The sequence below is a fragment of the Cucurbita pepo genome, unplaced genomic scaffold (genome assembly GCF_002806865.2).
Source record: "Cucurbita pepo subsp. pepo cultivar mu-cu-16 unplaced genomic scaffold, ASM280686v2 Cp4.1_scaffold000267, whole genome shotgun sequence".
In the NCBI taxonomy this organism is placed as follows: domain Eukaryota; kingdom Viridiplantae; phylum Streptophyta; class Magnoliopsida; order Cucurbitales; family Cucurbitaceae; genus Cucurbita; species Cucurbita pepo.
In genome coordinates, this window is record NW_019646515.1 from 46,978 (window position 1) to 59,477 (window position 12,500).

Below are 12,500 nucleotides of genomic sequence, written 5' to 3' on the forward strand. Positions count from 1 at the left end.
ATGGTGGTGGCTTAATGGGACATTTTGAGATTAATAAAATGTAGCATGAACACTTCTTTTGGTCGAAGATGAAATATGATGTTCATAAGTTTTGTAGCCAATGTTTTAAATGCAAAGAAATTAAATCTAGATCACAACTAAATGAATTGTATACTCTTTTAAATGTACCTAACGAACCTTGGACTAATATATCTATGAATTTTGTTTTTGGTTTGTCGCACACTAAAAAGGGTAAAGATAGCATTATTATTGTGGTAGACAGATTTAGTAAAATGACTCATTTTATTGCATGCAACAAGACGGATGATGCAAAACATGTTGCTGACTTATTCTTTAGGGAAGTAGTAAGATTACATGGAATCCCTAGAATAATTGTTAGTGATAGGGATGCTAAATTTTTAAGTCACTCGTGGAAAGTAAGTCTTGGACGAATGTTTGTCATTTGTAGAGTTTGCATATAATAGAGCAATTCATAGTATCACTCATTGTTCTCCTTTTGAAGTTGTTTATAGATTTAATACACTTACGACTCTTGGTTTGCTTCCTATTCCTTCTAATATTTCTGTGAGTGATCAAAACATTGCACAAAGAAGTGAAGGAGAGAATTGAGAACAAAATTTCAAACTTGCTTCAAGAATTAACAAAGGACGAAAGGAAATCATTTTTCAACCCGGTGACTGGGTTTGGATACATTTTCGCAAGAAGCGATTCTCATCTCAAAGGAAGACAAAGTTACATCCAAGAGGGATGACCTTTATCAAGTCCGTGAAAAAGTTAATAACAATGCATATAAAATTGATATTCCCAGAGAATTTTCAGTATATTCTACTTTCAATGTTGCTGACTTGAGTCCTTTTGATGTAGGTGATGGTTTTTTTTGTTTGAGAACGAATCATTTTGAATAGGAGATAGATGATAAGAATCACGATGTTCCAAATGTTCCAATTGAACCTATTACATGATCCAAACCCAAGAAGATTCAACAAGCATTCATTCTTCATCTACAAAATTGAATAGGCTCGATTCAACCATCATCTCATGTGTTACAAGTTGATTCGATTGAGGAACGACCATTTGGACCTTTAGAAGTGAATATTTGCACGGTTAAAGTAGCAGGTGAAGTTGCAAGCATCATTTCATGAGTTGTTATAAAACTTTGTTTATTATTTTTTTAATTTCATAAAGTTTGTAATGCTCAAATTGACTTCGTCTTTTGTGGAGATTTAAGGGGATCGGGATTAAATCTCGGCCGCTGACTTCTTTTGTGGGGAGACTATAAATACCCACAAATTATTATGTAAAAATCATATTTGTGATGAATGAAATGAGACGTTCCCCCTCTTAGAAATTTGAGCATTATCTTTGTCATTTCTAAGTTTCAAATAATTCTTGTGGTAGATTGCATCTGAGTCATTCAATCAAGTCTTGATCAAGTTCGATTGTGGAGTAACTCAATTTAAAACAAGGTTCCAAATCTTGCTTCTAGATCTTTGATCTTGAGAGGTAATCTAATTCTAGCTTTATCTCTTAATTGATCCGAATTTTTTATAAGGAGATGTTAATTTCTTTGATTCAAGGATTCTTACTTCATTAAAGGCTTGGATCGTTAGGCTGAGGATTAGAGTTGTCTTATCAGGTACTACGAATTGCTCTATTATATGCGCACTCTACCAATAGCAAACATTCTTTCCAAGGCTTAATATTCTCATAAATAATAGCCCTAAGCAATGTTCCTATTGTTCTATCAACCATCGCAGTTTGTCCATCACTCTAAGGATGACATGGAGTTGAAAATAACAATTTGGTACCCAATTTAACCCGCAATATTTTCCAAAAGTGACTTAAAAATTTAACATCCCTATCACTAACAATTATTCTAGGGATTCCATGTAATCTTACTACTTCCCTAAAGAATAAGTCAGCAACATGTTTTGCATCATCCGTCTTGTTGCATGCAATAAAATGAGTCATTTTACTAAATCTGTCTACCACAATAATAATGCTATCTTTACCCTTTTTAGTGTGCGACAAACCAAAAACAAAATTCATAGATATATTAGTCCAAGGTTCGTTAGGTACATTTAAAAGAGTATACAATTCATTTAGTTGTGATCTAGATTTAATTTCTTTGCATTTAAAACATTGGCTACAAAACTTATGAACATATTTTTTTTTTTTTTTTTTTGCAAGACAAGATGCATAAATAATTCTCAAGTCCTTGTCATCTCTATATAATTCTTTAATATGCTCAAATCCAAGACTTTTTTGTACTAATAGAAGTAAAAAGATTATACCTCCTAGATAATGCATCATCTATCACATTATTCTTACCTTGCTTATATTTAATGACATACGAAAATGTTTCAATAAACTCCACCCACTTTGCATGCCTACGATTCAGTTTGCTTTGACCCTTAAGATACTTCAAGCTTTCATGATTAGAGTGAATCACAAATTCTCTAGGCCATAAGTAGTGTTGCCACACTTACAATGTGCGAACTAAAGCAAACAATTCTTTATCATAGGTAGGATAGTTTGATGCTGCCCCATTTACTTTTTCACTAAAATACATTAAGGATTTTTCATCTTTCATCAAAACAGCATCTATGCCCAAATCACTTGCATCACACTCAATTTCAAAAGTTTTATCAAAGTTAGGCAAGACAAGTAATGGTGCAGTGGTTAATTTCTTCTTAAGCTCATTGAATGTATTCTCTTGCACCCTATTTAATAACAACATTTTTATTCACTAAGTTATTCAATGGTGCAACTATGGTGCTAAAATCTTTTATAAATCTCCTATAGAAACTAGCTAACCTATGAATATAGAAACTAGCTAACCCATGAAAACTACGAACTTCACTTGCATTTTTTGGTGTTGGCCAATCCTTAATTGCTTTAACTTTCTCTTCATTTACTCCTACTCCATTTTTACCGAGCCAAGAAAGTTAACATTTTCCATTCAAAAGCTAAGAAAGTTAACTTTTTCTCTTCAAAAGCTAAGAAAGTTAACTTTTTCCATGCAAAAACTACCGTTATTAAAATTAGCATAAAGTTTCTCTATTCTAAACGTAATCAAAACTGACTTAACATGCTCCACATGCTCATGCAAAATATTTGAATAAATTAAAATATCATCAAAATACACAACATGATTTCCTAAATATTCTCTCAAAACGTGATTCATTAAGCGCATAAATGTACTAGGAGCATTAGTTAACCCAAAAGGCATAACAAGCTATTCATACAATCCAAACTTAGTTTTGAAAGCGGTTTTTCATTCATCTCCTATATGCATTCTAATTTGATGATATCCAGATTCCAAACAATCATTGTAAATAGACATGAACCATGCAATTCATCAAGTATATCGTCTAGCCTAGGAATAGGATGCCGATACTTTACTGCGATTTCGTTGATGACTCTACAATCCACTCACATGCGCCACGTTCCATCTTTCTTTGACACCAATAAGATTGGTACAGAACATGGATTCAAACTCTCTCATATATATAGCCCTTCTCTCTGAGCTCCTCTGCTTGCCTCTGAATTTCTCAGTTGGGTTGTCTCTATAAGCTGGCCTATTAGGAAGAGTCACCCATGGAATGAAGTCTATTTTATGTTCAAAACATCTAATGCGAGGTAGTCCTTTAGGTACTTCATCTTGGAACACATCCTTAAATTCATGTAAAAGAGGTTGAAACACACTAGGAAAAAACATGTTGTCATCGTTAGAGACCAAACATCCTTCCTTGTACATAAGTACAAAGATGATTTTTGTGAAAACATTCCCTTCTAACCTCTCCAACTCTAGCAAGGAAGGAATTAAGAGGATTAAGCAAGGAAAAGGGTCTTATTAAGTCATTTATAGACCCTAAGAAGTAGTCTTAAGTGTTGGGTTTTATGTCCTAAAACTCATAGTTTGTAAACAAAAACATATTCTATTTTCAATAAAGTTATTATTATTATTTATTCAATAAAGATTGTTATTGAATAAAGTGAATGTGTTTTGCAATAAAATGTGTTTTGCATGTTTTGCATCATTTAAATCCCTATCACTTAAAAACTTAAAAATAACATGTTTGGCATCATTCGTCTTGTTACATGCAATAAAATGTGTCATTTTACTAAATTTGTCTACCACAACAAAAATACGATCTTTACCCTTTTTAGTGTGCGGCAAACAAAGAACAAAATTCATAGATATATTAGTCCAAGGTTAGTTAGGTACATTCAAAGGAGTATACAATCCATTTAGTTGTGATCTAGATTTAGCTTATTTGCATTTAAAACATTGGCTACAAATTTTATGAACATCGTGTTACATCTTCGGCCAAAAAAAGTGTTCATGCAACATATTATAAGTTTTATTAAACTCAAAATGTCACATTAAGCCAGCACCATATGCTTCTTTCACAAACAAATCTTTTATCGAGCATTTAGGAATATAAAGCTTATTTTTCTTAAATAAAAATTCATGAAACACATAACAATCATCTACACACTCTTTTCGCAAGACAAGATGCATAAATAATCCAAAGTCTTGGTCATCACTATATAATTCATTAACATGCTCAATTCCAATAATTTTTTAACGCAGAGAAGTAAAGAGATTGTACCTTCTAGATAATGCATCAGCTACCATATTATCCTTACCTTACTTATATTTAATGACATACGGAAATGTTTCAATAAACTCCATCCACTTTGCATGTCTACGACTCAGTTTGCTTTGATCCTTAAGATACTCCAAGCTTTCATGAAGCTTTCATGATCATAGTGGATCACAAATTCTCTAGGCAATAAGTAGTGTTGTTACGCCTGTAATGTATGAACTAAAACAAACAATTGTTTATCATAGGTAGGATAGTTCAATGCTGCCCATTTAGTTTTTCATTAAAATATATTAAGGGCTTTCCATCTTGAATTAAAACAGCACATATGTCCAAACCACTTGCATCACATTCAGTTTCAAAAGTTTTATCAAAGTTAGGCAAAACAAGTAACTAAGTAATAAGTAATGGTGCATTGCTTAATTTCTTCCAAAGCAAATTAATTTCTTTCAAATCATTTTCCCATTTAAAAACAATATTATGCAATTATTGTGCTAAAATCTTTTATAAATCTCTTATAGAAGCTAACTAACTCATGAATCTTGCATTTTTTGGTGTTGGTAAATCCCCATTTACTTTAACTTTCTCTCTATCTACTTCTACTCTTTTCCATGCCAAAACTACCTCGTTAAAATTAGCATGAAATTTCCTTTTTTTTATGGGTAATTCATGCTCCCATGCTCAAACAAAATCTTCAAATAAATTAAAATATCATCGTAATACTCAATAACATGCTTTTCTAGATATTCTCTCAAAACATTATTCATTAACTGCATAAATGTATTAGAGCATTAGTTAACCCAAAAGGCATAAGAAGTCATTCATACAATCCAAACTTAGTTTTGAAAGCTATTTTTCATTCATCTCCTATATGCATTCTAATTTGATGATATTCAGATTTCAAATCAATCTTTGTAAATAGACATGAACCATGCAATTCATAAAGCATATCGTCTAGCCTAGAAATAGAATGTTGATACTTTACAGTGATTTTGTTGATGGCTCTACAATCTGCACACATGTGCCACGTTCCATCTTTCTTTGGCACCAATAAGATTGGTACAGGCCATGGACTCAAACTTTCTCGTATATAGCCCTTCTCCATGAGCTCGTCTACTTGCCTAAATTTCTTTGGTTGCAGTTGGGTTCGTTTTATAAGCTAGCCTATTAGGAATGACTACCCCTGGAATGAAGTCTATTTTATGTTCAATACCTCTAATAGGAAGTAGTCCTTTAGGTACTTCATCTTCTAACACGTCCTCATATTTCTGTAAAAAAGACTTAGACATACTACTAGGCAAAGACAAGTTGTTACTATTAGAGACAAAACATCTTTCTTGTACATAAGTACACAGATGATTAAGATGAATTTTTTGTGAAAACATTGCCCTTCTAACCTCGCTAAATCTAGCCAAACAACTCATATTTTTTTTCTTTNTTTTTTTTTTTTTTTTTTTTTTTTTTTTTTTTTTTTTTTTTTTTTTTTTTCTTCAACTTTAATTGATCAGCAAAGACATTTGTAGAACTCAAATGTACAAGATAGCTTTTTCTACCCTCTTTTATAAAATACTATCTATTCAAATAACCATCATACATGACCTTCCTATTAAATTGTCAAGATCGATCAAGCAAATGCCTCCAACAAGCATGGTAACACATAACAAAAAACTTCATCTTTATATTTTCCTAAAATAAATGATATTAAAGCTTGAGAAACTACCTTCATTGTTCCACTATCATTGAGTCATTGAAGCTTGTAAGGTTTAGGATGGTGTTGGGTTGAAATTTGCAACCTTTTGATCAACATAGTACTTACTACATTGGTGCAACTTCCACTATCAATGACAACAACTCACTGATTTTACACTCAGAGACACTCGTGTTTATTACAAAAGGCTATTTGGAAAAGTCACTAAATTATGACCAAGGTAGGCTAATATATGGATAAAGTAGCTATTCAAGACAATGAAGAGAGTAATTATGAAGTAACAACAAAATAAAACAAAGAAATGATCAAATAAATAAGGGAACAAAGATATTTTAGGTAGAACTGCACACGGAGAATAAATTCAAAAAGGAAAGATCGTTAAGATTTTGACTAAATTCCCTTCTCAATTATAAAATATAAGAGAATGATTTAACTTCTTCTTCTTCTTTTTTTTTCTTTCGCGCAAATTCAGAAATTAATCTTCGAGTTTAAATAATGAAAGAAAAATATCAAATGATTCTAGATTTATATGGTTATAGGAAAAATGAGAATGGAAGCAAACGGAGAACAAATATAATGATTTGTTTTTTTGTTTTTTTTAATAAGATCTACATATAATTTTTAGGAAGAAAATGAGAACGAAGTGAGAAGATGATGAAAAATGGTGGAAATGGCAGCAAGAAAACAAATGAACCGATTTGAAAAGATCATCAATAGCATAAATGAAAGATAAAATCATCAATTCTAGGGTAGCCCGGAAAGATAAAAATTAATTCTAGAATACGCTACAAAGATGCCACCCTACCCTACTCTACCCTAATCTGCAACTCAACAATCCAAACTTTTGTTGAAACGAGAACTCTTTAATCAAATAAATTAATACCTCCTTATACAAAATTCAGATCAACCAAAAGATGAGACTAGAATTAGATTACCTCTTAATATCAAAAATCTAGAAGCAAGATTTGGAATCTTGTTCTAAATTGAGTCACTCCACAATCGAACTTGATCCAGGCTTGATTGAATGACTTAAATGCAATCTACCGCAAATGCAATCTACCACAAGAATTGCTTGGAACTTAGAAATGGCAAAGATGAGGTTCGAATTTCTAAGGATAAAAGTCTCAATTTTAGATCTCAATTTCATTCATCCGAAATCTATCTTTTACATTTATAATAAATGGTGGGTATTTATAGTCCCACCACAAAGAAACTTTCAATTCTTCAAATGTCCAAAGTTAGTGGTCATAATTTAATCTCGATCCTTCTAAATCTCCACAAGAGAGAAGTCAATTTGACAAATAACTTCCACCCTTTTACCCATTACAAGAATTATGAAATTAAAAATAATAAATAAAGTTTTCTAACTACTTATCAATCAAGTGCAATTTATAACAACTTCATTTACTATTCCAACCGTGCAAATATTGAATCTTCTTGGCCTTGGATTGTGTAATAGGTCCAGTTGGAACATTTGGAACACCATGATCCTTATGGCCACTAACTTCTTTAATGGACATTTAAAGAGTTGAAAGTTTCTTGGATTGTGTAATAGGTCCAGTTGGAACATTTGGAACACCATGATCCTTATGGTCACTAACTTCTTTAATGGACATTTAAAGAGTTGAAAGTTTCTTTTGCAGAGAGACTATAAATACTAACAAATTACTACGTAAAAGACAGATTTTGATGAATGAAATTTAGCTCTCAAATTGAGACTCATCCTTAAAAATTTTAGCATCATTTTTGTCATTTATAAGTTTCAATTCTTATGGTAGATTACATCTAAGTCATTCAATCAAAACTTGATCAAGTTTAATTGTGAAGTGACTCAATTTAGAATAAGGTTCCAAATCTTGCTTCTAGATATTTGATCTAATTATAGTCTTATCTTTTGATTAATTCAAATTTTGTACTAAGATAATTGGACTAGTCTTATCTTTTGGTTAATTCAAATTTTGTACTAGGATAATTGGACTGAGAGCTAAGTATGCCAGAAAAGAGAATCATTATCTGATTGCTAATGGAATAAAAATACTAGCCATAGTTTTGTTTGCTGGGTCCCTTATTGTTTTTATTATTTTGTTTAGAGTTTGCTTCAACAACAAGGTTTAAATATGTGAGATCTCACCTCGGTTGGAAAGGAGACGAAGCATTCTTTATAAAGGTGTGGAAACCTCTCCCTAGCAGACGCGTTTTAAAAATCTTGAGTGGAAGTCCGAAAGAGAAATCCCAAAAATGACAATACTTGCTAGGTTCCTTTCACGAAAATTCAAAGAGAATAATATCTACTAGGAAAGCCCAAAGATGATCAAATTTGCTAGGAAAAGCCCAAAGAGAACAATATTTGCTAGGAAAAACCAAAAAGGACCATATTTGCTAGGGAAAGCCAAAAATAACAATATTTGCTAGGGAAAGCCAAAAATAACAATATTTGCTAGCAGTGGGATTGGGTTGTTACAAATGGTATTAGAGCCAGACACCGAGTAATGTGCCAGCGAGGACGCTGAGCCCCAAAGGGGTGAACATCGGGCGGTGTGCCAACGAGGACGTTGGGCCCCGAAGGGGAGTGAATTGTGAGATCTCACATCGATTGGAGAGAGGAACGAGTGCCAACGAGAACACTGGGCCCTAAAGGGAGGTAGATGTGAGATCCCACATTGATTGAAGAGGGGAACGAGTGTCAGCGCGGACGCTAGGCCTCGAAGGAAGGTGAATTCTGAGATCCCACATCAGTTGGAGAGAGGAACAAAACATTCTTTATGATAGTGTGAAAACCTCTCCCTAACAGACACGTTTTAAAAACTTTGAGAGAAAGTCCGAAAGGGAAAGCTCAAAGAGGACAATACAGGACAACATCTGCTAGCGGTGGACTTAGACAGTTACAAAAAAAAACTAACTTTGTTAGTCAAATCTTTCTTCAACATATGTTATCTCTAGAGAAAGAAAAGAGATAAACTTAGAAAATTTAGCGGATGATGTTGACCTGACCTTAATAATGCTTCCAATACCTATCAGTTCATAGTGCAACGATCCAGCAACAGAGCTGCTCTTGAGAATTGCAGAATTGGTTCATTGTCCTAGCACACTCTTCATCTGTTGAGAAGGCTTGATCTACAGCTAACCCTTTATATACACATACAAGAACGAGCATCTGAGTCAGTAATAATATCATAACAATGCAGAAAAATTTAAGATTTGGCTGGCATGAAACATGTAACAACTACAAACTGATCTAAGTAAAACGTTGATTATTTGGGTGCTTGTGTTCATTTGGTGGCGCATTGCTGCAACTCATGCCCCAAAAGCTCAAAGCCTGGATTCAGTTCTGTATTTCATTGACAAAAAATTGGCTATAAAATGAACCATGATTATCCGGTGAACACTGAAAAGGACCATGGAGTACATGGAGTACATGGAGTACATTTTAGCAGGCAAATTATCAAGTATTTGGACAACAATATCATGAGCCTGTCTTGAATTATGGATGGTTAATTCTGGCAAAATGAAGGATATTCAAAGTTCATCGGCCAAGCAAAGCAACACGATCCTTTTGCACTGCCTGCACGAGGTTGATATCAAAGAGCTCACACCGAATAGGCATCTCCATCTCATAGAATGGATTCTTCAAGACATAATCTGTGTATAACTCATAAATGTACTTCAGAAGACCCTCCATGTGCACTGTCCCGGGCTCACACACAACAAAAAACTTTGTTCCTAAAACACCCAATTTCATCCATGATTCAGCTTCTTAATTAAGAACTACAAAATGAATATAACATGAAAGTTGATGTCGAGAGACTTTGAAAATATCAGACAGCACAATCATATCTGTGATGAAGACATTGTAATATGATTATAAAAAAGCTACATTTTTCTAAAACAAGATCAACCTCCTTTCTACCCAACCAATCAAACTGAACAGAGCTCAACTAATTAAGGCATTAAAGACAGATGTCAACTAATTAAGGCATTAAAGACAGATGTAACAGCCCAAACTCACCATAGCAGATATTGTCCTTTTTGGGTTTTCCCTTACGGGTTTTCTCTCAAGGTTTTAAAACGCGTCTGCTAGGGAGAGGTTTCCACACCCTTATAAAAAAAATATTTTGTTCCCCTCTCCAACCGATGTAGGATCTCACAATCCACCCCCTTTGAGGCCCAACATCCTTGCTTGCATCGCCCGGTGTATGGCTCTAATACCATTTGTAATAGCCCAAGTCCACCGCTAGTAGATATTGTCCTCTTTGAACTTTCTCTTTCGGGCTTCCCCTCAAGGTTTTAAAACGTGTCTGCTAGGGAGAGGTTTTCACACCCTTATAAGAAATATTTTGTTCCCCTCTCCAACCGATGTAGGATCTCACAATCCACCCTCTTGGGGGCCTAGCTTCCTCGCTAGCACATCGCCAGGTGTATGGCTCTAATACCATTTGTAACAGCCCAAGTCCACCACTAGCAGATATTGTCCTCTTTAAACTTTCCCTTTCAAGCTTCCCCTCAAGGTTTTAAAATGTGTCTTCTAGGGAGAGGTTTCCACACCCTTATAAGAAATGTTTTGTTCCCCTCTCCAACCGATGTAGGATCTCACAATCCGCCCCCATTGGGGGCCAGCGCTGGCTAACACATCACCCAGTGTATGGCTCTAATACCATTTGTAACAGCCCAAGCCCACCACTAGCAGATATTGTCCTCTTTCGGCTTTTACTTTCAAGTTTCCTCTCAAGGTTTTAAAAAGCGTCTGCTAGAGAGAGGTTTCTACACCCTTATAAGAAATGTATTGTTCCTCTCTCCAACCGATATAAGATCTCACAAAAGATCAATAACGCTTCTAGAACTTCAATCGTGCTTTCACATTAGGAATTTGATTGCATGTCTTTGAAACAGAGTTTGAGACAGAATCCATGCGTTTGAAGCACAAATTAAACAAAGTAGTGGAAGAAAAAAATGTACCAGTAAGTGACTGGAAGCAATGGAGGTCGAATGTGTCGGCTTCAAGGAGTTCAGTACCCGAACAACCGGAAATAGGCGAAAGCTGCTGGGAAATGGCATGCATCGAATGCCATAAACTCGCCACTCTTAAGCTATCGTTTGTGTCCATTCGTCCAGCAGACCCATAATCCTAAATTTTCAAACAAACACAATAAGAGATTCAATCCACGTAAAATACTCGATGAAGATTAAAATAATTCCACCGATAACCGGTTTATAATTCATGAGTTTTAGAAAGGTCGATTGAAAATCTGATGAACAAACTGGAATCATGATTTGGGGTTCATATTTGTTTTTCGTTTCAGATACGAAATTAAGGATGAAAACTCCAAATCCAGAGGGGAATTAGCAGAAATTTAGTTTATAATTGCATTATGTTGATTACCTTGTAGAAGATCAAGCCACCAGATTTGTTGATGATGTAGAGGCTGTAAATTGCTGCCATCCTCTTCAGATCTTTCCGGGTTGAAACTTCTGAAGTCTTAACGAAAGAAATGGAATGAATGCGATTGTGGGTGTGGTGAAGAGCGTAGATTCAAAGGCGCAAAATCCAGACCCAGTTTCAATGAGCGCCCAACTTAAGCGAGTGGGTGAGTTTTGGGAGATACCCAAAATTAATAATTAAACTAATTTTTGTTATAAATTTTATAAATCAAGCTTTAAAAAAAAAAAACTTTTAACACATAATTTCACATTTGTATATGATGTTTTTAAAATTAATTTAATTTAGAGAGAATATGAATATCAATTTGATTGTTTTTTTCTTTTTTTTTTTGGTTAAATTTTGAGTTCGTTTACTTCATTTAATTATTTAACTAATTCTGAGCTTATGTAGTCTGTCTAAGGTTGGGATCATCAGATTTATTTATTTATTTTGTTTTTGTCAATTACTCATTTTTTATAAAAAAAAAAGTTATTTTCCAATTAAAAATAAAAATAAAATAAATAAAATATAACCTTTTTTTTTCTTTTTTTTTCTTTCTCACTTTTCCTCCCACCTTCTCCCTCATCTCATTCCTCTTTTTTTTTTTCTCTCTCTCTTCCTTTTTCCTTAGGTCTATGGTGTTCTTTTTTCTCCTCCTCTCGAATTCATATGACTTAAGAACCCGACAAACTTAATTATCCAACTAAAGTCATAAAAGTTAGGTTCAGTTGAACTTCTCTTTTTTTCCTCTTCTTTCCGTCTT

The 12,500-nt window shown here is 33.8% G+C and overlaps 1 protein-coding gene across 1 annotated transcript; it reads right to left on the minus strand.

Moving 5' to 3' along the window:
- Positions 1-9,552: 9,552 nt before the first annotated feature.
- Positions 9,553-11,923, minus strand: LOC111784719 (trafficking protein particle complex subunit 4-like). The gene is made up of 3 exons (XM_023665331.1): positions 11,699-11,923; positions 11,275-11,443; positions 9,553-10,041 (listed from the first exon to the last, which is right to left on the minus strand). The coding sequence occupies exons 1-3, from the start codon at positions 11,756-11,758 to the stop codon at positions 9,845-9,847; spliced, it is 426 nt and encodes a 141-aa protein (XP_023521099.1). The 5' UTR covers positions 11,759-11,923; the 3' UTR covers positions 9,553-9,844.
- Positions 11,924-12,500: the final 577 nt, after the last annotated feature.

Excerpts from the sequence above, each read along its gene's own strand:
- LOC111784719 (XM_023665331.1), bottom strand. The coding sequence starts at position 11,758 with ATGGCAGCAATTTACAGCCTCTACATCATCAACAAATCTGGTGGCTTG. Across the intron at positions 11,444-11,698 it reads GTGGCTTGATCTTCTACAAG|GATTATGGGTCTGCTGGACG; the intron begins GTAATCAACATA and ends TTGAAAATTTAG. Across the intron at positions 10,042-11,274 it reads TTGCTTCCAGTCACTTACTG|GAACAAAGTTTTTTGTTGTG; the intron begins GTACATTTTTTT and ends TGGGTGTTTTAG.